Source organism: Chenopodium quinoa, unplaced genomic scaffold (genome assembly GCF_001683475.1).
Source record: "Chenopodium quinoa cultivar QQ74 unplaced genomic scaffold, ASM168347v1, whole genome shotgun sequence".
In the NCBI taxonomy this organism is placed as follows: domain Eukaryota; kingdom Viridiplantae; phylum Streptophyta; class Magnoliopsida; order Caryophyllales; family Amaranthaceae; genus Chenopodium; species Chenopodium quinoa.
The window spans coordinates 311919-339835 of NW_018743946.1; the positions used below are offsets into that span (position 1 = coordinate 311919).

The 27917-nt window shown below is 35.0% G+C and overlaps 2 protein-coding genes across 2 annotated transcripts; one reads left to right on the forward strand and one right to left on the reverse strand.

Annotated features, from left to right (window-relative positions):
- The first annotated feature begins 3168 nt into the window (after window positions 1-3168).
- Window positions 3169-5807, forward strand: LOC110689025. Its single transcript, XM_021865775.1, has 5 exons — window positions 3169-3744; window positions 3846-3901; window positions 4255-4357; window positions 4477-5364; window positions 5451-5807. The coding sequence occupies exons 1-5, from the start codon at window positions 3169-3171 to the stop codon at window positions 5805-5807; spliced, it is 1980 nt and encodes a 659-aa protein (XP_021721467.1).
- A 9777-nt stretch (window positions 5808-15584) lies between these two features.
- Window positions 15585-26355, reverse strand: LOC110688941 (ABC transporter B family member 19). Its single transcript, XM_021865689.1, has 10 exons — window positions 25639-26355; window positions 25365-25419; window positions 24362-24537; window positions 23385-23585; window positions 22669-22928; window positions 22262-22578; window positions 21949-22172; window positions 21014-21833; window positions 20674-20915; window positions 15585-17244 (listed from the first exon to the last, which is right to left on the reverse strand). Exons 1-10 carry the CDS (start codon window positions 25885-25887, stop codon window positions 16036-16038), a joined length of 3753 nt encoding a protein of 1250 aa, XP_021721381.1. The 5' UTR covers window positions 25888-26355; the 3' UTR covers window positions 15585-16035.
- Between the last annotated feature and the right edge of the window lie 1562 nt (window positions 26356-27917).

Sequence of the window (27917 nt, forward strand, 5' to 3'; positions counted from 1 at the left end):
GTCCCACTACATTATACTCCTAACCATCTCTCATCCTCATCTTAATTGTATTAATTCACATGATCCCCACTTTTCTTAAATCCTATGAAAAGTGTGTGTTATATGTATAAAGCAATGGAGAAAGTATAAACTTAAGCAAAAAAAATTATAAAATAATATTATTAACATAATTTGTTGTAATTTTTTTTAAAAGAAAGACATATTATGTATTACATATGTTAATTACAACAAGATTATATGATTTTTTTTTCTTGATTTTTTTTTTATTATGTAATAGTAGAGTAGCTACTACAAAAATAAAATGCGAATATCAACTCAATAAATGATACTATTAATTGTTATTTTCTTGAATAATTTATGATTAGAATTTCAATCAATTAATATTCTATGGAAATGTGGTTTGTTTTTCTTGTCATTTTTGTTATTTTTCAGCATTCAATTAGTATGTATTAAGTCAAAAAATTTAATACAATGTTAATTTTAAAATTAGTTATTGAAAATTACAATGCATGGCACGAGATATAACCTAATAGAGATAAACTAGATTAAACCTCGTACAATAGATCCACTGTTGTGCAATAATTTTATTGACAAAAAAAATATAAGAATAGTGTTTTTTTAAGGACATGACACACCAACGAACTATTAAAGAGTATGGAGCATGAAGTATGTTAATAAATAACCATTTATGAGAGTGAGGGATAGCTCAATTGGTTAGAGCCTCCTCCCGTTTTCAAGTGAATCTAGGATCGATTCTCATCACCCGCCTTTGTGACTCTTTAAACACCAAATAAAAAAAACATATAAAATTATACTCTGTAATGAAAAATTTCATATTTTAGAAAGTTTAATTTATATTTAATGCAAGCCAAATGTAATAATTTAGAAACAATTCTTTTGTAAAGTAATTGTTTTTTGGAAAATTTGAATTTTAGTACCTCAAAATTGGGGGTAATTGAATTTTAGTACCCATCTAAATTTTTTTTTTAAATTAGTACCTCCAAAATGACAAAGGTATAGGTTTCAGTACCTCCGTTACTATTCCGTCTGATTTGCTGTTTGTGGGCCCCAGCTACCAAACTTCCCTCCCTTTGTTCTTTCTCTCTCTTCGATTCTCATTCAATTCCCTCCATTTTACTCTCTTTGTCTCTCTTTTCCCTGTTCCTCCATAATCAAATGCTCAACCACATGCAATAACTCCATTGCCCAAATTCAACCACGTTTTCTTTCTCTCTCCATTGTCAATTGCTAGGCTGTAAATTTTTTTTTTTTTTTTTTTGTTTTCATTGTACCTCTGCAATTGACTCAAAGGTGTCTTCTTTTGACTCAAAGCACACATCAGCAAGCTTCTGGGAAAGGTCAATCTTGGAGTCGTCATCTCCATTGAAAGAAGTGGGAGATTCTTCTGACAACGAACATGTATGATTTCCCCAACTTTTTGTACTGTCCATTAATGGTTTGTTGCGCAATTTTGATGAAATTTGTGGGTATTTTTGGAAAAAATTAATTAAACCCTAGATTACTGTGTTTGGATTAAAGTATCAATTTAATTGAAATTTATTTATAATTGAATGTTACAAATGCATGTGTTAGGGTATTTGTGTTGTTGCAGTTACTGTGTTGTTGCTTTATGGTAATTGGTGTAGGGTAATGCATGTTACAGTTGCTGTTATTGTTGTTTGTGATATAGAAAATTGGTTAATTAGATTGTTTATTCCTTAATTTTTAGAATCTCAAATGGATGAGCTTGATAACACTGTTGACATTAAAATAAGACTTTTTGGGGGTTTTGTGTTTAAGAAAAGAAAGAGAAAGGGTAGTGAGTATCAAGTGTATGAGGCTGGTTTTGTGTATTGGAGGTTAGCTGTGCCTCTTTCCTTTATAAGAGTGGGCTACTTGAGATGGCTATGTGCTGAAGGGTTTAGGGAAAAGGGGTAGGCAGTCCCTTACATTTATGTGTTATGGTACAAAGAGAAGGGACAAACATGGATGAATGGGAAAAGGAAATTAGAGGATGATGAGGCTTTGAGGGGGTTTCTTGAGGCTAAACATAACGATGGGTACTTGGAGTTGTTTGTGACTGTTAGTGAGCAAAACCCTCCTGACCAAACAGATCCAGCTCAGAATGCAAGCCCAAGTCAAAATTCAACCATAAGCCCACCCAAACAAACTGAAAATCTGCCTAATGTCAGCCCACCTCAATCTACAGTTACTGGAAAAAGAAGTAAACCCCAAGTTCAAGAAAAAATCCCTGGTAAACACACTCCCAAAAAAGCTTGTACTTCATTAGTTTTGAGGAGGAGCCCTAGGTGGCAACAGTCCAACCCATTAACAGAAACTTGTAGTGCAGTTAGTGAGCCATTAGTGAGGAGGAGTCTTAGGTTTTCCTCAGGAAGTGAATTGAGGGTGGGAAATGATAAAGGGAAAGGGAAGCTGAGTGAAGCTGCTGGGTTGGGAAAGAGGATAGCCAAATCAGAGGGGAAAGGGAAGGGTAAGGCACAAAGGAAGCTGTTCATTGATGATGAGGAGAGTGATTCAGGTTCTTCTAGTGAGGACTTAAGTGACATAGACATAGATTGGAATCCAGGTGAGGAGGAAGAGGGTTATTCTGAAGATGAGGGATTGGGTGAGAGCACTGCTAACATCCTAGGTGAGGTGGAAAAGAGTTTGGCATTGGTTCATCCTGGGTGTTCAGGGCAGGGGAGTAAGCAGAAGTTGGATCAACTGGTGAAAGATCTAGGGCAGGGTGAAGTACAGCTTCATGAAGAAGAAACTGATGATGATGAGCTGAGAAGTGAGCATGGTTCTGATGAGGACATAGATGACAGTCCTTGGTTTAGGGAGGATACAGATTTCAAGAAACCTGTTGTGTTGGTGAAAAATCAGAAGTTCACTAACATTTTGGTGCTTAGGAAAGCACTAAGAACTCATGCAATTGAAAATAGATATGAGTTCTATTTTCTACACAACAACAAAGAGAAGTTAACCACTTTCTGCAGGAAGAGATGTGGTTGTGAATGGGGTTCAAAGAGGAGTAAGATTCCTATTTGTTAGTGCAGTGAGGAAGTGAGGAGGTGCAAGTATAAGGTCATTGCAAGGCCTTTGTTCAAGAGTAGTGCTTGGCAAATCCAAGATCTGAAGTTGGAACACAATTGTATGAGGAGCAACATGAATGCCAATGTTACAGCAGAGTACTTGGCTGAGAGATATGTGGAAGAGTGGAGAAACAACCCTAGTTGGAAGATAAACAGCTTTAGGGATAGGGTTTTGAGTGACTTGGGCATTAAGATTGGGTACTACAAGGCATGGTTAGCCAGGGGTAGGGCTAAATTCATGATATATGGCTCTGCTTCTGAACAGTATGCTAGAGTTTGGGATTATGGGAAGGCAGTGCAGAAATATAGCCCAGGGACTGTAGTGAATGTGGTGGTTGATGGATTGGATAGGCTAGAGCCACCACTATTCTTGAGGATGTATGTGTGTCTTTCCCCACTGGTAAGGGGTTTCTTAAAAGGCTGTAGGCCTTTAATAGGGGTGGATGGATGCCTTTTGAAGGGCTCCTACCCTGGTCAGATTCTGGTGGCAGTGGGAAAGGATGGGAACAACAGCATCTACCCCTTTGCATGGGCTACTGTAGAGGTGGAGAACAAAGAAACTTGGTGCTGGTTCTTGGAGTGTTTGAAGCAAAGTTTGGATGACTTGGCAATGGGAGGTGGCTTCACTTACATGTCAGATAGGCAGAAGGTTAGTGAACTATCAATTTAGTGACTTTTTGTGGCATTTATTTTGAATTGACTGTGTTTTATTTGTTTACTCACATATAATTGTCATTTTTGTGTTTTTAGGGCCTTCTAGAGGAATTTGAGGAGGTGTGGTGCCCTTTGTTGAGAAGAGGTTTTGTGTGAGACACATATGGGCAAACTTCAAATTACAGTTCACAGGGTCCACATTCAAAGAGTTGTTTTGGAATGCTGCTAGAGCTACAATATGGGTATGCTATGTTCTTTGTTTGTTTATTAGTATGGCATTAGCTCATTTTTTGTGGTAAATCCAGATGTGATTAGTTTATAAGCATAACTTTGTGGTTAGTTTAGTTGTGAACAGTTTGTGACCATCTAGGTGGTCAGTTTTGGTAAACAAGTTTGCTGGCTTAATATGGGTATGCTGACTTTGTTTGCTGGCTTAATATGAGTATGCTGACTATGTTTGCAAGCTTAATTTGGGTATGCTGATTTGTCTGTTATGTTCTTGCAGTATGTTAGCTAATATATGCCCTGTTCTATTTGTATGCTCAGTTTATGTGTTATTTGTTTGCTCAGTTTGTGAGGTCATTATGAATGCTCATTTTGTCATTAAAGTATGACTGGGCACTGTGTTTGCTCAGTTTGAATGCTGAGTTTGTCATTTTTTGTGGAAAATCCAGATGTGATTAGTTTATAAGCATACTTATATGTAATTGCTTTGCACTTATTGTAGGCTGATTTTGAAATTGCAATGGAATCCATAAGGTTCCTTAGTGAGGATGCCTATGAATATCTTGACAACATCCCTGCCCAACATTGGTCTAGGCATGCCTTTTCAACTAATTGCAAATCTAATATGCTATTGAATAATATGTGTGAAACCTTCAATGCTTGCATTAGAGAAGCTAAGGACAAACCTATCCTAACCCAAATGGAATGGTTAAGGAGGTATGCAATGAAAAGACACAATGACAAGTGGGAGGGTGTGAAAAAAATTCAAGGAAAAGTCATGCCTTATGTGACTAAACTGTATGAGAGAATGGAGAGGGTGGTTAGGCACTGCATAGTGCAGGTCTCTAGGGATGACACTTATGAGGTCAACCTTAATTCAGACCAAGTAACTGTTGACCTTCAAAATAGGACATGCACATGCTACCACTGGCAATTAACTGGCCTCCCTTGTGTGCATGGATTTTCTTGTATATTAGACAAGAGAAGTGATCCAGAAGAGTATGTGGACCACTATTATACAAGGGAGAGATATTTAGAGGCATATGACTTGCCAGTACAGCCTATGCCAGGTCCCAAACACTGGGAAAAGATTCAACTAAGGGAGCCACTGCCACCACCTGTGAGAGTCATGCCTGGCAGACCTAAATCCAAAAAGAGAAAGAAGGAAAAGGGAGAGGGTGTAGCAGATGCAGCTGAGGGTACTTCACAAAAAAGGCAGAAGAGATGCCAAAAATGTGCTCAATTTGGACACTATGCAAAAACTTGCTCCAATATGCCTGCAGAAGTGAAAGAGCCTTCTTCCAAGCCTAACTCTATGGGAAAACCTGCTGTAAACACACCATGGGTGGTAGAACAGAGGAGAATCAAAGCTGCAAGAGCTTTAAACAAGGTTATTTATGAAATTTTTCTCATTTATGTGTCATTTAGTTTGTTTTTCTTTGTCTTAATTTAGTATACATCCCCTAATTTTTGTAGACTACTCCTGGAGCATCAGCAGGACCTAACAGCATTGCCAATAAGAAGTTCCAACAAGAAGAGGCTAAGAAGAAGGCTGCTACTGCTGCAGCAAAAGCTTCCTCAACAGCTGCTGCAGCAGCAGCATCTCAAGGAGCAGGAGCTGCTGCATCTCAAGGACCAAAGGCATCCTCAAAAACTGCTGCAGCAAAAGCATCTCAAGGAGCATCAGCACCCTCACAAGCAGCACCTTCTCAAAGGCCTAATACAAGGTCAAGGCAGAGTGCAGGAGCTGAGCCATACCTCTGCAGCCAAGCATCAACCACAACAACAACAAAAAATACTACAGCAACAAGGCCAAGCAAGAAAAAAAATTAAGTGCAATTTCTGAAAATTGTTGAACCTATTTCTCTGACAGTATCCATTATGTATTCACTTTGATGAACTTATATATTTAGTAGTCACTTTTTGGACTTAGTCCCTTGTAAGTAGACATATTTATGTATATATGATATGACTCTATTTTATTAGATAAATGAAGCACATATATTTGAAGGCCAATATTTTTTGAAATTCATACATACATAAAGTGCAATATATAACTTAAGTTCAATACAAACCACAAATACAACTACAATTAAGAACCATACATAATTAGTAGGAAAATTAGTATCACCATACTTAGACATAATACCCTGGAATTCATCACCCTCCCCTAAATAAGTTTTATGACTACACAAACTCCTAAAACCATAACAAGTACACAAAATACAACAACTACAGTCAACTGAAGCCTGTCACCACTACCATTGTTGCATGTCATCTTCTTCCTATCACCAGACAAGGCCTTGCATTTAGTCTTCAATGTGTCAACTTCATTTAGAAAACACCTCCTTTGCCCAACAAGATCATCAACCTCCCTTTGCAAAGAATTCATCTCAGACTTCATTAACTTCTTGTCAAGAGTGAGGTTGTTGATTACCTCCCTTTGCCACTCAGTTTGCTCTAAGTCAACCCATTCAAAACATTTGCAACCCCTTGTCTCAGTGTTTGGATCCCAAAATTTACAAGCCTTTAACTTGCGCCCTGGATTCTCCCTCGTCCAAGATGTCAGCCTTGCTAGTGGCAACCCACAGTTACACTTCTTCAGTTTAGAGGGAGATTCAGTATTGCAGGACATTATGACTCCTGCAAACATCAAACAAAATAAAAATAGGGGCATTAGACAAAACACACTACAACAACAACACCACTTAGACACACCATGCATCACACAAACCTTGTTAAACTGGTGGCTGAGCACCATTATAGGGATAGCCAGGGGGTGGCCAATTCCCATTCTGTTTCTGCCTAAACTCCCACATACAATCTGCCAAGAACCCAGGATCATCAGTGGTGCCCACATGAATGGTGTAGATGTCCTTATTACCAAGCCTCCTAATCATTTTGAACACATCCCCATCATCCTCTAAATCCCTATATTTCCCTTTATAAATGTACTGGAATCTGGGAAACAAAATATCTATAGATCCTTCTACTGGATCGTCCATTTCACGCAAACGGTCTTCCCACTCTAAGCATTTATCCATCAAGTTGTCTTTACCTATTTCTACTTCAATGTCAATCACTACACTCAAGAACTTATATCTGAAAACCACTCTATCCTCAGCCATTCTGCAAATAAAAATACACATATGCAACAAAAAACCCCAATTTTAGAAATATGACACACATGCAACATTAATTTCATAACACCAAAAATCCCCAATTTAACCAAATTAAAGAACCCTAACTTTTCTACAGCATCAAAATACAAATTACATCAACATTATTCAAATAAACACACAATTGGCAGTACAAACTACAATGTCAATATCATATGAACCACAAATACAACACAATTCTACTCAAATCAACTTCAAATATAACAATTCGTATACAAAATTATGAACAAAATGACCTTTTTTTTCAGCCAACCAAATCTTCAGCAAATGCGTGAACAATCCTCCCAACAGCTTCGCAATTAAGCAATTAACAAGAACCCTAAGTCTAATTGAATTTCTAACCCACAAATTTTGATTCTTCACTATAAACAGCAGCAAAAATGGGCAAAAAATGAAGAAAATCGTGGTTTAAAAAAAGGGAAGTAACAAACTAGCCGTTGACATGGGGCCCACAAACGGCAAATCAGACGGAATAGTAACGGAGGTACTGAAACCTATACTTTTGTCAGTTTGGAGGTACTAATTTAAAAAAAAAAAATTAGATGGGTACTAAAATTCAATTACCCCCAATTTTGAGGTACTAAAATTCAAATTTTCCTTGTTTTTTTAGCAACTATTATTGGAGGGAAAATTTTATAGCACGTTTTTTATGCGGCAAGGTGTCATGTCAGTAACCCCATTTAACTAACCTTCCAAGTAACCCCTCCGTAACCCCATCAAATAACCTCACTTAAGTAACCCCATTTAAGTAACCCTTCAAGTAACCCATCTAGTAACCCCTTAAGTAACCCCCCACCTACCCATCTAGTAACCCCTTAAGTAACCCTCGACCTAGTAACCCTTGACCCACCACCACCCCCAATACGCCACTAGCCCTACCCCCAATATGCCATGTCACCACCACCATAAATCGAACCCACAAACAAATATAGATCCAACCGAACCCACAACCAAATCGTAAAAAAAATAATAAAAATAATAATAAATCGAACAAATACCTTTAAAATTAACAATGCCTTCGAATTTCACTTTAAATATGGCTAAAAAGGCCAAATTTCGTTTTCCGGCGACAATAACGAGGAGCTCCAACCTTGAAAATTCGAACTTAACTTCTCATCAACGATTATCTCTTCATAAAAAAAATTCAAATTCTAGAGAAAAAGAAAAGAGAAGAGTGAGAAAGAAATAACCCCAACTACTTAGAAGAAGAAAAGAGGGAGAGAACAGAAGAAAATAACCCCAACCACATATGAAACTTTGTGTATCAATAATATTTCAATATTATATACTAAAAGACACACCAGCAATGACACGTGTCATCTCCTGGTGTGTCTTTAATTATTATTATTATTTTATATAAAAAATCTATTAATTAAGGAAACAAATCAATTTCAAAAATAATATTATTTATGGTGCATATTCCATATTAATGTAGTATATTTAAAGTAAAAATATTTCACAAATAATTTTTCTAAAACAGAAAATTGGACAACTATAAACCAAAAATTATATTCTTAAAAATATTTTGTGATCTGTTTTATAACAAACAAAAAAATATTGCTTGGATTTTTTGCCTACTTTTATTTTTAATTGTAGCTACAATTAAAATTTAACGTATTACATACTTTTATTATTCCTCGACTAATTTATAATTATAATATTTATCTATTAATAATCTATAACGATCACCGTGCATGGCACAGAATCTAACTTAGTTAAATATATATTGTTGCCAAGTATCTCTCTTGATTTCGCCTTTAGTATTATGTAATAGATAGATAGATAGATTACACCGTGTCTGAATTTTGATGTAAAGCATGTATTATTAGTAATATTACTTTGAAATTCTATCTTTCTAATGTCTAATATTTTGATATTTTCCTCCTTATTCGATGCATGTTTAAGTGAGGGTTGATTCTTGGATTGTCAAATTTCATGTTACAATACTTTAATTTGGCCCACTTGTCACTACATGACGTGTGTCTTTGTCTCCTAAAAGCTTCAAACTTACTATGTTGATTATAGAAAATTGAGGCAGAAAATAAAGGAGTTTACAAGCTTTGCATTAATATTGGTTTTATTTTTACAAGTCATGTGTTCCTCCCAACATTGCCATTAATTTCTCCATCTTAATCAAGGGTGGTCTGCCTAACACCCGGAGAATCAAAACAAAGCTACCAACCCTTACATTAATCTATGTCTCCAAAACATAATTTTGGCCATTGATAAATATATTACCGCCACCGCCTTATTTTGTTCATCTTATTATCATTTCAGATAATAAAGGTTCAACAGCCGATCAAATTAAATAAGTATTAAAAAATTTAGTTCAAATAAAAATTTAATAATGATTATCCATATACAATATATAATAAAATAAATTTTAATAAGACATAATAATGTTAGATAAATTCATGTACATGTTACATCATATTAATTCAAATAAAATCAGTTGAATATAATGTAGTCTAAATATTAGATTCTCCAATATAAAATTATGAATAGTGTTCAATAATACTTTTTAAAAATAAAAGAAACTAGTGAAATTTGTAGCTTTTTTCTATCTTCATATATGTTGGTATCATTTTTTTTTTCTTTTTATAATTCTTTTACTAGTACTTCATAGTAAACTATGACATTGCAAAAACTTCAATATTGTTGTTAAAAAAAGAAAAAAAAAACCTTCAATATTAGGTCAAGTTAAAATTTAGGATTTTAATCACTTTCAAATCAAATCATTTACAAATATAGACTTGAAAGCACCTTGATCATGGCCCATGGTTGTTTGTTTGAAGGTCAACATAGTCTCAACACAATGGGCCAAGAGTGCATTTTCATTTCTTTTTAAGATATAAGCTAGAATAAAAAGTGGGTTATTTAATTTATGTCAATTAGTTGCCATATTTTATTATTTATATACATGCCGACTGTGTGACTAGAAGAAACTTGAAAATCAATGTCGACTATGTAGGAGAGAATATAATTATTATAGATATCGTTAGATTTGTCTTAATGTGCAAATAGTAGACCTGTTTTGAAATTACCACCAGTTAATTTTTATTTTTATTTTAACACCCCCTTAAATTTAAAAAAAAAAAAAAAAAAAAAAACAAAACCTCATATTTGCACATTTTTCAAAATTCCGGTGGGTTTTCCGTCTTTGGACTCCACCTTACAGCTACTAATCGCTATTTTGACCCTTTTGACTATTTTTCCCCGATTTTTCTCTTTAAAACAACTCTCCCAACTTCAATTTGTATTTCCTTCACCAAATTTCACTATAATTGGGATAAATAGGTAGATTTGGGAATTATGGTTCTTGAGACAATGCAATTGAGTGTTTTCAACAATTGGGGTTCATGTTGCTAATGAACCTGTTTAACACCTCCACTACCTTTGGAAGCTTCTTGTTCTTGATTCTTGCTTCCATTAACGATTTCAATGCTTTGACATCATTTGAGTTCGCCGCAACAGGTTCCTCGAGCTTTTTTTCTCTCTCCTCGTTGAAACTTACATTTTCTCCCTTCTCCGACGTCTCAACCATAGGCAGCACAGCTGGCTCAGCTCTTGTAGTCAACTGACTGCGACCCAACCCAGAGAAGAAGATTGTGGTGGCAGCAACGGCAATTGAAAGAGGGGTTTTGAGGAGAGAGGAAGGGTTTAGGGTTTTAGGTTTTGCTGAAATTTTAAATGACAGCGATTTAGAGGGGAAAAAACGAGAAAATTGGTTGTTGAAGGAGATTGAGGAGATGGGTATTGAGAAAGAGGGAGAAGGTTGATGATTTTTCAGCTATTTATTGAAGGAATTCAATGAAGGAAGTGATAGGTTGAGTGAAATATATTAGTAAGAGGATTAAATCGAGAGAAAAAAAAAATAAAAACAAGGAGGGAAGTTAGTTAGGTAGGGTGACGGAAAAGCCAACGAAATTTTGAAAAAGGTGGAAATTTGAGTAATTTTTTTAATTAAGAGGTGGTAAAATTAAAATAAATAAATAAATAAAATAAAATAAAATAAAAACGGGTGGTAATTTCAAAACAGGCCTACTATTTGGGTGGTTATTTACAAATTTTCTTATATATATGAATTTCTATAAATTTTGTTAATATGTAGTTGAAAATATGGAAGATCAAAGGTATATGTTAAATATTGTGTAAAATAAAATAGACACTATATTATGTGACAAAGAGAGTATATTTATACTCCATATATACTTAAATATAACAAGAACATACATGACTGTGTTTTCATAAATATAAGTCACAAAAGAAAGTTAAAAAAACTAACTACGTGTGTAAATAATGCCCAAAATCAAACTCTGTTAACTAAAAAACAGACAAAATCTATTTTCTTCTCAAGTTTATTTGGCAAATGAAACTTATATGGATTGGCAGATTGCAAAAAGCCCATTTATGTAACACACTACTGGCATTTTATGGGCTTGAACAATTTAAACTCCTATAAATACCTAATAAAAACAGAGTTTGGAAGATGAAGTGCTTTAGGTCCAAGCTCAGAATTTCTTGGTCTAGTCCAAAATCAAGTAAAATGGTCATATTAATTTCGGGCTTCTATGTATGGTTTAATGGACTCAGGCCTATCAGGGTTTAGTGGATCAACACTTGTAATTCATGATTGAAGAGCTTTTCCTTAAGCTTTTCCATAAGTTAGTTAAATTTAACTAGTTTGTGTTTCAAAAAAAAAAAAAAAAAAAAAAAAAAAAAAAAAAAAAACTAGTTTGTTTGGAGTTGTAATAGTTGTGTGGTGAATTTGCTTTTTAGGTTGAGGGCTAATTGATATTGAAGAGGGTATTTGAGGACCATTCTAACTTAAGTGAAATAGGATAATCTTTGTGTCAAAAAAAAAAGACGACAATCTTTAAATAAAGAATTAAAGAGTGAAATAAGAAAAAGGGGCAAATTATATTGGATAGAGGAAGTAAGTATTAGTCTTTGGCCCATTTTCTTGAAGAAAATTATATTGGATTGGCAAATTACAATGGATTGGCAAATTATATTGGTTAGAGGAAGTTTATGTAAATGGGGCAATACTTTCTCAAGTTTGTGAAGTATGATTAAATCACAAACCAAAAGTCAAATTACTTTATGCGATGAGATTTGTTGCGGCAAACATGTACGTTTCAATTCAGACCTCATTGATGGTAGCAATTCAGACCACATTTTAAACGTCTTTTGGTATATATTTTTTTTAAAAAAAATTAGTTTAGAGAGACACAAAAATAAGTGATATAGACGGAATTTAATCATATATCTTGAGTATCACCTCTTACGAATTCACGGCTTTTTGCCAGCTCTAAATTTAGTGAAGTAATTGTAGTACATAAATTGAATGGGCCAAGCCTATTGTCTTCCAAATAGACCTGTCATTGCTTGTAGTCAACAATAGTAGACGGCCCTGAAAAATCTGGTACATACTAACTGAGGGAAAACAAGGTATCCTCTTGGATCATCTATGATTTTTGTGTGTTTGTTGTACCATGTGAGCATTGCCCATTCTATTCATTTGGCAGGTGACAACCTATACAAATTTATAAATTTTAGCTTGTGATGTGAAATTGTTGGTTATTTCCTTTGTCCTGAATTAGGAGAAGTTCTCTTCGCCTGTAATAAATTATTCAGACATGGGCCAGGGCTACTATGAACATTTTTGCCATGGTTTGTTTTGGTTTGGTTTGATTTAATATAGTCATGTGAGATTTTGTTAGATTTTTCATGATTTATATTTTTAAAATATCAACTTTTTATAATTTTTGCTTATCGGTAATTAAAGCTATTAATGATTGAAGTTGTGCATTGGCATATATGATTAAAGAAACGTGTCAACTAACGAGAAACGGAGAAATTACTATTTTGACTAAATTTTTAATTTGGTTTGAATATATTCATGTATAAAAACAAGCTTTTGATTGTTAACTAACCAAAGTGAAGTAGCTATGGACACAAACAACATTGGGTCCTTATAATCTGATGGTTAAATGAAAATGCCACCTTTAATCTAAATTAATTAACCAAAGCATACAATAATAGTTACTTTAATTTAAGATGTCAATTAGAATATATGCCGGTTATTTACGTAGCCAAATTGGCCCAATAATATAAGTCATGTTGAATCATGTAGCGGTCGTCTATGAGAATTAACCCAAATATAAGTAGGGGTGTTTAAAAAAATTGTACCGTCAATGGGTATAATCGACAAATTTTATGTGTTAATTAATCGAATCGTTAAACTTAACGGTTATGATTATCTGGACCGTTAAAATAACGGTTAACGGGTACGATTACAATTTTGAGTAACCATTTAGATAAAAAAGACATGATATTTTTATAAACTTTTTTTTAGGAGAAAAAAAAGTACCTCCGGTTCTTATTACTTGCAACAAAGGGGTATTATTTGTTAGACATAAAATATTTCTTTGTTGCGAGTAATAAGAACTGGATGTAGTATATATAATTATGAAAATTAACCTTAAAAGAATCTTTATCAGTTTGTATCCAACTAATTGAAACTTATTATTGTTTGTATTTAACAGTGTGTCTTGTGTGCGGCTGGCCACATTATATGACTAGTTGTAAAAAAACAAAGTAACCCCTATAACACTGACCCGGTAATCCCTGTAATATTGACCAATTAACTCTTATAACACTAACGAAATAACTCATGTAAAACTGGACGAGTAACCCCTATAACACGACTAACGAAGTAACCCTTATTATGGATGGCCACATCGTGTGGCCAGCCACATATAAGACTTTGTTTGTATCTAATTATGTGTTAAGGTTGGAACTATTGGAAGAGCAAAAAAGTATTGATTTAAAATTTATTTAATGGTTAGTGCTTAACCGAAAACTGTACTGTTAAAAAATGGTTAACCATTCCTAATGGTACAGTTATGGACTTACGGTTTATGTTTTTTTAGTAACCGGTATAATGCTTAATCGTACTGTTAAGGCTTAATGGTACAGTTAACTAACGTAAACAACTCTAAATATAAGTCATGTTGAATCAAGTAGTGGCCGTCTAATAGAATTGGTCCAAATATAAGTGATGTTGAATCAATTAGTGGTTGTATATAAGAACATCCAGGCTACTAATTAATTATAAGGAGACTCCCTACTAATATGTTCTTTTCGTTAATTTTTTTCATGTTTAGTCAGACATATTTCAATCGGACCACTTTGTCGTGCCAAACACAGTCAATCATGTCACATAATGAGTGATTTCAACATATGTAAATAAATTCATGATGAATTGAATCAACTACAACATAAATCAAACTAAGGCCTAGTAAATTCCCATAGCAAGTTGTATTTCATGGGAGATTATTTTCCAAATGAAATTCTTAGGAATTTCTTTGAGTTGTTTGGCTGTAACAATGAAAAGTTGAAATTTCCATGAATTTTGAATGACTAGGAGGGCTTAAGTAATCTACTTTCTACATTTTGTAGGAAGTGAAAATTCCCATAAATTCCAACTTCTCCTATTTTTTGCATTTTTGTGTCAACCAAAACTACCCAAATTATAAAATTCCATAAATTTTCACTTCCCTTATTTTATTCTGTCAACCAAACAACCCCTAAATCTAAACTAAACTCATTTCAATGCTAAGTCTAAAATTATTAGACTACATATATATGAATGAAATTCATGGTGTTTTTCATGTTACATTCTCAAACACATTCATGAATCTAAAAGGTGTCAAGTGGCACACTCTAATAATTTTCCACCATACTTAAAATCACTACAAATAAATCATTGCTCAAAAAAGTTCTATGTTTTGCAACTCATTTGGGCCCTCCACCCACCACAATAAAGATCATTATGCATAATTTCCATACATAAAATCTTATATATAAATGCCCATAATACTATAGTACAAGAGCATCTCATAGTATCCTACTTAGTTATATGATAGTATAATATCAGGCCAGACATTAATCATCTTCCTTTCCTCATTAAAAAGATTGTTAAAGCTCTATCTTTAGACATGCGCCATCTTTTAATGGACATATAACATGTTTTTCTCTTTTAAGCATATACCACAATCTTTAATCATCATGAAAGTTGCATATTCTAAATCAATCTTTTTATGTTGTAACTCAATAATCTATTTCAATATAAAGTTAGCTTTTTAGATTATTATGCTTCCAAACAGTGTCTAGTTGTTGATGTCTGCCTTTTATTTTTCAATATTAGAAGATAATAACATACTTTAGACCTAAAGGTCCTACTATAAACGGTATATGAAAATTAAACATTAACATGTAATCATGTCGCGCGTTTAAGGAAATGTATTTAATGTTTATAAATCGACTGTAATGTCCGAGTTAAAGCTGGACAAAGTGCGATATAACAAATAGAAATAACATACAGTAGCAAAAACACATGAATTTGGTCAGAGAAAGAGAAGCAAAATAGCTCCAAAATATGCATTTCATGTTACCATACATAAAAAATAGAAAAAAGGGAGCTTTTTTAGTTATGCTGGAAAGGTCTTCAGCAGATCTTTTTCCAGTAAGTAAATGAAAAAGCCTACAAGAAAACTCTAACCAAACTCAGCTCACATGCAAACAGTCCTTTTTTTTTTTCAGAACCCTCCATTCATAATACAATGATTTCTTTTCCATACAGAAATCAAATGTTGGATTAAATAAGAAAAAAGAAAGAAAAACCTAGAAATAGCCTTACTATGCCCCATATCTACAGCAATCACCATCACCCACCACCATCATTGACAAAGAATTAGCTAAAACCGACGGGTAGTTAACGTCGCAGATAACACAAATGTTACTAATAGTAGCAACTCGAATGCTACACAATATCATCCCTACGGCTATGATTGGACCGTGCTTGCTTGCTTGCTCACTCACACGTGATGGAGTTGAAGTTGTGAAAGGCGAGAGTAAGCCCCCTCAGGCCTACTGATTAACTCGGAGTGGCTACCTTGCTCTACAATGCGCCCATCTTGGACCACTCCTATACTACTAACTCCCCTTATTGTGGACAAACGATGTGCAACAAGCACAGAGGTTCGGCCTCTCATTAATCTCTCAAGAGCCTCTTGGAGCACACACTCTGACTCTGCGTCCAGGGCACTAGTAGCCTCGTCTAAAAGAAGGATGGCAGGGTCCTTGAGTACTGCCCTGGCGATGGCAATCCTCTGCTTCTGACCTCCAGAAAGCTGAACTCCTCGTTCTCCAACGGTTGTTTTGTAGCCCTCGGGTAATGCACTGACAAAACCATGCACGTTAGCTGCTCGAGCAGCTTCAATAACTTCTGCTTCTGTTGCTCCTTCTTTCCCATACACGATATTATCAAAGATGCTAGCAGCAAAAAGGGCTGGTTCTTGTTGCACTAAACCAATCTTAAGTCTAAGCGCTTTGAGGTTCAATCTCCGGATGTCCTTGCCATCGATCATAACTTTACCACCACATGGGTCATAGAACCGCTCAATCAATGCAATGACTGAGCTCTTCCCAGACCCACTTGCTCCGACTAGGGCTTGGCTTTGGCCTGCTCGAATTCTAAGGTTGAAATCCTTAAACACAAGGATATCAGGGCGAGTAGGGTATGCAAAATCAACATGACGGAATTCAATCTCCCCACGTATGGATTCAACAGGTTCTGCTTCTGAATCGTCTGGGTCAATCCTTGTGCATCGGTCTAAGATTGAGAAAACAGACCCCACGGCCTCTCCGCCCCTTATGATCTCAGGAGCAAGGCTCACAGTTTCAGCAACTGAGTTGGCTGTGATGACTAAGACTACAAAGACCTTGATGACTTTGGAGAAAGTCGAAAGACCTTTGCTTACAAGATGAGCACCATACCATAAAATGAGGGCTTCTGAACCATACAAAGCTAGCTGAGAAATACCAAAGAGACCACCAGAAGTTTGACTACGACGGAAGCTACGTTTTTGTGGCACTCGAAGCTCATGGCAGAAAAGGGATAGGATCTTCTCCTGAGCATTGAATGCAGCTACTGTTCTAATATTGCTCACCCCTTCACCAGCAATCATGCTCGTTTTTGCATGTGCTTTAGCTGTGTCTCCCGCGAATCCTTTCAGTGATAGTTGCTGCAAATAGCACAATTGCAAAGCACATTAGAAATCTCCACTATGTAATGCTTACATTAGCTACATAACACAACCTAAATCATCGCAAATAACTTTATTCTCAATAAAAAGCGCTAGGAGAAGCTATTGAACAGTCTGATAATATTCGAACCAGAAGAGTACAAGTCCATTGCATAGAATTAATTTTGCCACTAAGCTTCTTTTGACATAAATTATTAAATTGCTTTTAATAATGCACCAAATTAGCATGTAATCAAAGGAAAAATACAAAGACTAACTGCTAGTACTAACATAATTTCAGTCACTTTCCTTCAAAAAGATCAAAACCCTACTTAGTCATGTAAAATCAATTAATAGTTCAGGATTATTACGCTAAATGTCGGAAAAAGGTAGTATCTTAACAAAACTAATCACATGGAAGCAAAATTGACAACAGCAGTCACCAGATTACTTTCTACAATGATCACTAATTCACTATAACCAAGTGATCTTGAACACTTAATAGTCCATACTAGTGTACTATCTTGTCTTAATTTTACCACCCATAATTTAAATTACATTATGATCATAATCATTTTAAACATAAAAGTACTAAAATTTACCACAACATTGTTATTTTCTTATAGCAATATTACATTTAACTATGTTATTTGGACTCAGGTACTCATATCCGACACGGGTAAGTATTCAAGCGTCCGACTCGGCTATTTTGTGAAAAAGGTCCATGATTTTGAACTAAAAGTGAAGTGTTCGGGTGTTATACCCATGTTTGAGTGTCAAAAGTCCGATACGGGTACCACCCCCCCCCCCCCTTCTAAAGATCCCCTACATGTACCCAAGACATCACATTCTGTTGTCAATTCGGATCACCAGTCAAGCTTGAGTCAAATCTAATGGGTCATTTCACATTGAGTCATGCTATGTATCGGGTGATCGGGTCACTTGAGCTTAAGTCGGGTTGTTTTGGGTCGGTATTAGACCACGGTGAGAAATGATCATTGATACCTCCACAAGGCTACAAGTAAGAATTAATGGGTCTAATGCAATAAAAGAAATAGAATCAAGGTACAATTATAACTTAAAGAAAGGAGTTCAAAATTTTTTAACGGCTGATTTTAATATTTCCTCACTCTTATTAAAACCATATAATAATGCTGCTTTGCATGTTACTGAATTCTGCAAACATGGTGGGTCAGATACAGAAACTAACTTAATTAAAAGAAGCAAGAGGACCACAACTACAGCAGGCCTGAATGACTGACACGTGGACTGATAAATTTGACTAAATGTTGGAAGTTTCAATTTTCACAATTTTATAAAATAAAACCACAAAATATGGAAAGATTGCGATCAATCTAGGTCTGATACACAAAACGCTAGTTTCTGCAGAACTCTAGGACAAGGAAAAAAGTAGGACTCCAAGAGAGAATTTTTACTTGAAATACCCTAAACAGTTAAAATTGGTGGAAAACAGTATATGAATATTTTTTCACCTTTTGGTTGATATTACTAGGGAAAAAGGTTACCACATTATTGAATCAATGTTAACACGGGTTAGTACGGTGTAGGTCCAGAAGTGTTAAAAATTAATCCGACTAAAAACTATCTAATCTAATTTAAAATGACCCATTTTAGAATTTTAGCAGGACTGAAATAAACTCGATCCGAGCAAATTGTGTACAAGACCTTAGATTAGGGGCGAGTCGGGTGTTTGGATCCTGTACGACTAATGAAGAATCAAAAATGAATGATTGTTAGCATGAAATTCACAATATAGAGCATGTGATCACGGGTCTGACTAAGAATCTCTTGAAACTCACATTGTTTTCACTCGCTTTCTCTGTCATATCTCACACCAAGAAATTGGCAGGTTGTTAGAAGGAATTGTATACTGTAGTACTCCTAGTAAAAATTTAGGGGAGAGAGATAAAGTGAACATCATTACAAGAAGATATTAATTCACTCACTGAGATCTTTTGGCGGAAAGTATAGGAAAGGAAACGGCAGAGACTATCCCCTTATGTCACCCGAGCTCCTCATTTTACCTCAAATACCCTTGTCGGATCACACCATTTAGACATGAACAGGACACTTTCACGTTTCCATTTAGACCGAAGTAAGTTTCACAAAATAGTCGTGTCTGACACTTACCACAATAACACGTATCCATGTCAAACATGGTTATACATGTGCAGAATCATTTTTCTTAGTACAGGTACAAATTAAAATACTCCTTAACACAAGTTTAAGAGAATAGAGAGTATACACTAATCCGAATTCAAACTACGTCTAGTGTGAAGCCCCGAAATCATTAATGCAGTTAGAATAACCAAAATTAGCTGATCCAAGTATTTGTTGATAAAATATTATGCAGTACTATACAAAGTATGTGACATCAATATTACTTCCTCCGTTCTGTTAATATTGCAACAAGGAGAAAATTACGCATTCCGAAACACTTTTTATATGCTAAATATCTATAATTGTGTAAGAGTAAAAATTATAAAAAGTTGATATTGTGAAAGTATTTTATGAGACGAATCCAACAAGATTCCACTTGACTATATTTTGCTTAACGTATAACTCATATTATATGGTCAAACAAGAGCGATAAATAGTGCAAAAAGTCCATTGTTGCAATATTAATAGAACGGAGGAAGTATAATATAAGCTTTGGTGGGTTCAAAAAGTGATCAAATTTTAGCATTATAGAAGTAAATTATATGAAGACTGCGGTCCAAGATGCATTATTAAAAGAGGGTTAGTGTGGATTTCCAAAGGTTGAGAGAAATATAAGGGGATGAAAGCACGTGCAAGGCAGATGCGTAGAAAGAGGGAGTATTTGTCGTTTACTATATTGCAAGTAATGAAAACATAAGATTCCAATATATGACAACCCAGAAACCCCAGAATTGCTGCAGGGGTGGCTGACACTCTCAACTTACAAATTTAATACTTTGGTCTTTGACATTTTTTCCACACCCCCATTACCTATGTCTTTTGTAAATTTTACAGTTGTTTACAAATTACAAAGTACTATTCCTAAGTCCTATCATTATCATAGTGATAAAACGAGTTCGGCTATTTGTGTAACAGTTAGGCAACTAATGTTTGCCTAAAACGACTCTAATTTCCTTAGATAGGTGGTAAGCACTAATAAGCGCGAATTTGTAAGTATACCTTGCTTCACTTGTTAAAATGACCTTAGATAACTGGACATTCATTTAGTAAGGGCAAAATGGTAAATTTGTACCAATGAGCTTTTAATGCTATTAGTGGTTTATATTTCTGAAATACTTTTTTGACAAGTACTAGTCCCTAACATGAAGTATTTACATGATGAGAATTACACAGCAGCTAAAACAAACATAAATGATTGTAAAGAGGGGTAAATTTTGCATATTATCAATCAAGGAGAAGAGTGTTTACCTGAGCAAAGTTAGCAAGGACTAGAAGTGGGAATGTTCCCAATATGAGAAGTGAAACCCTCCATTCCACAATGAAAGCAACGATGAACGATGTGAGAAGTGAGGTCATGTTCTGCAGTATAACAGAAATCCTCTCAGCAATAGCGGATTTTACATCAGCTGCATCAGTTGCTAAGCGAGCTGCTAGGAGGCTAGAGTTATGCTCTTCCTCATCGAACCATCCGACTTCATTCCTCAAGATTGCTGCACAAAATTAAAGCAAAACACATTTATTTCATATGCTTAAGTGATTAAATTTAGTTAGGAGTAAAAGATAAGAGAACAAAAGACTAATAAACTACCTGCAAGCATCATCCTACGAACTCTAGTTGTGAGATTTTCACCCATGATGCTAAAGAAGTAATGCTGGATTAAGTATGCAACGACAGCATAAAGTCCTGCCCCAATGTAGATGAAGACATATTCCTTAGTCTTCTTCTCCATAGAAGCATAATTCGAGTAGTAGAAAACCTCGATCATATTACTCATCACGATAGCAAAAGTTGGACCAATAAAACCGGACAATATTGATCCTACAGCACCCATGATTGAGTAAGGCCATTCGGGGGCATTAAGTTTAAGAAGCCTAAAGAAATAGTTTCGTGGTGCAGGATTCTTCCTCTCTGACTCGGCATTAGAAACCATCTCAATCCGGCCATCAAGACCTGTACTGTATGAGTAGCTTAAGTTTCTCAAACTTCCTGAACGAAGGCTCAAGGATTTTGTGGAAAGAGAACAGCTCAATCTTGATGAGCGAGTACGACGTGTAGAGGGGTTTGAAAATTCCCTATTTCCAACCATTTCTTGGAACCGGATCAATGATGCATAGGCCCCTGCTTTAGCTATCAGTTCCTCGTGAGTTCCTGTCTCGACAACTTGTCCTTGCTGAATTACAGCAATTGTGTCAACGTTTCTGATGGTGGAAAGTCGATGGGCCACAACTACTGTTGTTCTTCCCACCATCAATCTGTCAAGTGCTTCTTGGACTATGCTCTCAGAGCTAGCATCAAGTGCACTTGTGGCTTCATCTAGGAGGAGAATTTTCGGGTTCTTCAACATTGCTCTAGCAATTGCTATTCTCTGTTTCTGACCGCCTGAAAGCTGAACACCCCTTTCACCCACCTGCATTCACATTAAATCGACGAATAAACAAAGGGTTCTAATAGAGTATCGATTAAATGCAGAGCAGGAATATAATGATAAAATCCCAATATGCAACAAAAAAAAAGAATCTTACATGGGTGTTGTAGCCATTTGGAAGCAAGGTGATGAAGCTATGAGCATTGGCAGAATTGGTAGCAGCTTCAACCTCGGCCATTGTAGCATCAGGTTTTCCATAGAGAATATTCTCAAGGATGGTAGTAGCAAAGAGCGCCGGCTCTTGGTTCACCAGACCAATTTGACCGCGCAACCATGTTAATTGCAGTGTCCTAATGTCATTGTTGTCCAGCAAAACCTGACCTGTTATTATGTAAATATCATTGCTATAAGCAAAAACATTTATTCGTCTTTTTTCCAATATGCATAGTGAACCCAATTGTCTAACTTACCGCCGTTAGGATCATAGAACCTCTCAATCAAGGAAACAACTGTACTCTTCCCTGAACCACTACCACCAACCACAGCAACAGTCTTTCCCGCAGGAAAGAAAATTGAAAAATCTCGAAAGATCATCACATCAGGACGAGAAGGATAGCTGAATGACACATTTTTGAATTCTATGTTTCCACTAACTTCTTCCAAACACTTTCCATCGGCCTGATCTTGGACAATGGTCGGCTTTTGTTTGATTATCTCCATCAACTTGTATCCTGCTGCTTTCCCTTTGCTAAAGGCCCCAAGGTTTGAGAATGACTGACCTAAGCTCCTGTAATAATGAAGTTGCAAAAGTCAAAACCAGTGCTATTGCGTTCCCTCCTTTAAAATAAAGTGATAGTGAAAGGTCTTTTGATCTTACATGCCACCAACAATGGCAGAGAAAATGGCTGTGAAAGCCTTTCCTCCATCAGTCTGTCCATTCCTGATGAAAACACCAGCATACCAAAAAACAAGGGCCCATGACATGCAAGCAATACCATACGTACATCCAAGACCCAAACCCTTTGCCATCCCAGCCTTGTAACCAAGTTTAAGAGTATTTTGAATGGCATCGGAATATGAATCAAGCGCCTTTGTCTCCCCAACATATGAATACACAGTTCGAACTTGTGCAATGGCCTATATGTAAAATTTTCGGAATAATCAACATATATATAAGCTATTAAAAAAGGATTGAAAAGTAAATTCAAGCCCAAATCCAATTTTCTTGTAAATCATAAGCTCATAATTATTATGTTTATTTAATAATTCTTCATGCCATTTCTATTATAATTGGACACATTGCAATAAAGACAAGCAACTTAACAACGAGATAACTACAGTCCAGCTTCATCAGCAATTCACAAATGTTTTTGGGTTGGAGAAGAGTCATCATTAAGATTCAAAAACAAAGCCAGCTAGCTACAAAACGTGAAACGCATGGCAGGTTCATGCCAAAAATACACCAACATATCATATTCAAAATCATGGCACCTAAAGTCTCACTAACAAATCACCTTATTCAGCCCCTCCCCTTTCCTTTTTTGTCTATTTTATGCCCTTGAATAATTACAAAAGTAAAAGTGTGGGACTGACCTGTTCAGCAATAATACCAGCATTGGCATATGATTGACGACTCTTAGACGTGAGTCCAGTAAGAGTGTAAGCATAAAGACCTCCTGCAAATGCGATTCCAGGAATAACTGCAACACTCAGCAATGCTAGCTTCCATGCTGATACAAACCCAACCACCAATCCCGCCAAAAACGTTGATAGATAATGTATGAAATTTCCCACCTGCATACATGTATCATTCACCCATCAAACTTTGTACTTACACCCAGATCATCGTACAGTTTATAACATATTATCAAGAAAAAGAAAGATACATTATGCTACATTCCTTGTATTAATTTGGTGTGTAAAATACACCATCTAGGACACGTAAAATTGATCCTACAACCTAGGAAGGTCAGTACAATGATACGTTACATGGACACACTATACCGAAAATATACTACTACATATTATTGGATGGCCATTACCATTTCATGCACATTTTCCCATATCTAACTTGGCATAAACTGGTATAACTTAGCATTTCTAATCAAATTTAGGAACATAGAATTTTCGACAAAGACGTTACAACTGAAATGAAGAATCAGTGTAATAAAAATGGGAAGTACTCACAATAACAAAGCATAAAAAGAAGCATGTTAAAGTTGTTATATCAGGGCGCCTGATTAGGCAAGATTTCTAACGTGCTTCATGACACTCATGAACGGGAAGGGTGGGCCTTTAGCTTTACAATTGATATTGAATAGGTTCAATCATATCAAATAAACTTGTACTATTCAGATTAATAATGTTGTTTCCGCTATTGTTGACCTCACTATTTCCCCTTATTAAAGACTTTCACTTTGTACTTTTCGCCTTCATAAAAACCATGTTTCGCGGAATATAAGTTCTAATAGGTTCATATAAAAACTAATGTATGTTCGATAAGTTCTAACAAATTCAGATTAGTTCGAACAAGTTCAGATAAGATCCGATAAGAAATGTAGACGACGAACCTTCTCGCTAATGGCATCTTGAACAAGAAGTGTATCAGTAGAAACACTGAAGACAATATCACCAGTTCTAGCATCAGTGTCAAAGAACCCCACATCCTGTTTTAAAACGGCCTCTAAATATTTCTTTCTCAATGTTCCAGCTTGCCTTTCTCCAGAGTACATCCAACAAGCAATTTCTACATTTATTAAAATCCAAATAAAAACAATCAAAATTTGAGAAAATTCTTTTATTTATCTACTGAAACTAATTTGTAACCCCACAATAATAGATAAAATTAATTATTGAAAGAATCACAAAACATGAATATTAGTGATGGGGATGTTGTGACTTGTGGGGATAAAATTTAAATAAAAAAAAATTAATTAAATTATAAAATATCAAAAAATGAATAAAAATTGACAGATAAAAGATAAAAACGACAAAAGGACGGTCCACGAACCACGTGCAAAGCTCACACCTAACAAATGGTTGTGATATGAAGCTTAGCATCACTAAAGAATACCCAACAGTAAGAATTTCGTCAAGTCATAGTACCAAAATTTAACCCTTTTTCTTTTCAATTTGTTGATTCAAGTTACACTCTTCCATCACTTCACTTTCGTGTCCGAAAATAATTGTTGTCACGTATACTGTTTTAAGATGTCCGAAAAGATCACGTATATGAAATAGTAGTGAAGTCTAATTTGAATTCTATTCACACCCATTTGGAATGAAAGTTGATAAGAAGATAGATGAGACTTAACTATTATACAAGATTTCCTATCAAAAAAATTATATGAAGTATGAAATCATTTAATAAGCTAGTAGATGATTACGACAATATGACAACTAATTTCGGATATAGGAAGGATTAAGCTAGCTATACTACAGCATAATAGTATGATTCATGCTACTAAAATAGTGACTTAATTTTAAGAAAATAATAAAATTAATGGGATTTTAAAGTAACTTATCAATTGTAATGCAATTTGCAATGAACAGTATAATCATAAACAAACTCACCAGCGTAAGACGAGGCGCATACAATGAGGCCAAGGTAGACGAAATACAAAGCATACTGCACAAATTCAAAGAAACCCAAAAAAATTTAAAACTAAAAAATCAAGAAAAGATCTGAGATCTAATAAAGATAGATCATTTATTGTATATCGACGATCAAGACTATTTATTTGCTCATTTCTCAAATAAAAATAAATAAATAAAACATTCAGCTTAATAAGTTAAACTTGCTCGAGGTACACCCGAGTATATGATGTAAAAAAAAATAATAATTTACCTTGGAGACTTCATGAGTCATAGTTTGAAGATTAAGCTGATTTTTACCAAACCCATTAACCATCTCACCAAAGAGTAAGAAAAAAACAGGCATAGAAGAGCCATGAATAACAGCACCTAAACTCCCAATACTCATTAAAAGATAATCATATTTATCAGCAAATGTAAACAGCTGATAGAATGGTAGTGTTTGATCCTTCTTCTTCTCGGCCTCGGCCATGGCTTTTCCATCGGCCGTAGACTGCGCCATTGATGAAACAATACTTCACTTATTGATTTATTTGGTTTGATCAATAAGAAATATACTAGCTGATTAATGTTATGTGACCGTTGCGCTTAGTTAAGCGCCATTAATGAGATCTGGAATGAAGGACAAGTAGAAGTAGAACTAAATGAAGAGGAATCTTTCTTTTAAACACATTTATTTTTATATTTTTTGTGTAAATATTTTATAAACTCGCTACTTTGGTTTTGGTAGTAGTATGAAAAAGGGTAATTGGTTTGGTCAAATTTAGTCTCTCAATTTGTGTGTGCCCTCGATTTACCCACAATGTGGGAAAATGGGGTGATTTGTTTGATACTATGAAATTCGGGTCGGGTCGGGTTGGTGGGTTTGGGTTAGGAAGCCCGACTGAAAGTGGGGATAGAGAAGGAAGAAGGTGAGTGAGATGGTCAAAGGGGGAAGTGAAGAAGTGAATTGAAAGTTCAAGAAGAGAGAGGGATTTTGAGGTCGTTTTATAGCTACAAAGTTTTGCCTTTCATGCCCATACTGTGGGGCCGTTAGTACTTGGAAAGAGAAATCATTACCTGTAAAAAAAAAATTAAAAAATTTATAACTCTAAATTCTTTTTTTCTCTTTGGATGAATTCATTTATTCATGGATGTATTTCAATACAAAAGTAATGTATCATAATCTTGATCTGAACTGAATCCAAACCAAGTCTGAGGATCGACTTAAACATGAATGTTTTGAGAATCAGTTATATGTGACTTAAAATGATAAACGCATTTTGAATGTGAATATTGAGATTGGTCACCTTAAAGTGACTTAAAAACTAAAAATAGCCTAAAAACATAATACTTGAGAGTTTGGCCCTACTACATTTAAGTGAATATCATGAATGATCATTGAATAGTCAAACAAAAATCTTGATTTATTAACACAATATATCATGTTGCCAACGGTTACTAGTGGACATAGAGTTAACAAATGTCTCAATATGCTCATTTTTTATTAACTAGTAATCACTACTTAATTCATTTTACTACGAGTTTAGCATGACTAACGAAAACTGCTATTCAATGTTGATACCTTATCTAACTAATGAGATCTTCTAAGATAGTTTTGCATGTAGTTTCATAGCATACTATTAGTTGCCTTCTAGATCCTAGTCCATTGAGGCGTCATTATATTGCTAATTCATTTGTTGGTTGTAGCTTGCTTTTGTGTTCTTTAGAGGAAATTTCTTAGTTTTTTTTTATACATATAGGTATTCTAGTACATCGGCCTAACATTCGTAAAACTACAAAGGACTTTGGAGGGTGGGTTAATTGGAAAAGGGTGAAGAGATTGAAAGGTCTATCATCAACTCCACCATCACCATTTTCAAATCTCAATGTATGTATCTAGATGCTCTTGACGGTTTTTCCTTTCTAGTTTTTTCCAAAATCAATGCAAGAGAGGACTTGAAGTGCCAAAGGAGGGCTTTGGCATTTGAAAGAAGATACCATAAATGTAAGAAGTGGAACAGCCTAAAAAAGACCGTGGATTGCATTTTGCACACAACAGACTGAATAGAGCTAAAATATCTCCAACTTAATTATTTAGATTGAACTTGAAAATGACCATAACAAAACACTCCTCTCAAGTATACAAATCACAATATGAAATGTGAGGATTGCTTCTTTCTTTGGAGGATTTAATTAACTCCCACATAAATACTTTGGGATTTCAACATGATAGATAGTATTATATATGTCCTCCGTTCTTTTTACTTAACCCGCTTTGACTTTTACACTATTCACCACCCTTCCTTTGATCATCTTTTGTGAATTACATATAAGTAAAAACATATTCATGTGAGATCTTGTTAGATTTGTCTCAATAAGTATAATCATAATATATAATTTCTATAAATTTTACTTATGGAAAATTAAAGTTATTAGACGTTAAAGTTTTACATTGGCAAGCGCGAAAAAAGTTTCAGGTTAAGTTAAAAATATATCCTAGTTCAGCAACAAATATTATCCAATAAATATCTATCACAACCTTTAAATGCA

Excerpts from the sequence above, each read along its gene's own strand:
- LOC110689025 (XM_021865775.1), top strand. The coding sequence starts at position 3,169 with ATGAATGCCAATGTTACAGCAGAGTACTTGGCTGAGAGATATGTGGAA. Across the intron at positions 3,902-4,254 it reads TTGTTGAGAAGAGGTTTTGT|TATGTTAGCTAATATATGCC; the intron begins GTGAGACACATA and ends ATGTTCTTGCAG. Across the intron at positions 5,365-5,450 it reads CTGCAAGAGCTTTAAACAAG|ACTACTCCTGGAGCATCAGC; the intron begins GTTATTTATGAA and ends TAATTTTTGTAG.
- LOC110688941 (XM_021865689.1), bottom strand. The coding sequence starts at position 25,887 with ATGGCGCAGTCTACGGCCGATGGAAAAGCCATGGCCGAGGCCGAGAAG. Across the intron at positions 22,173-22,261 it reads GTTCTATGATCCTAACGGCG|GTCAGGTTTTGCTGGACAAC; the intron begins GTAAGTTAGACA and ends ACATAATAACAG. Across the intron at positions 17,245-20,673 it reads TCCTTGCTAACTTTGCTCAG|CAACTATCACTGAAAGGATT; the intron begins GTAAACACTCTT and ends TGCTATTTGCAG.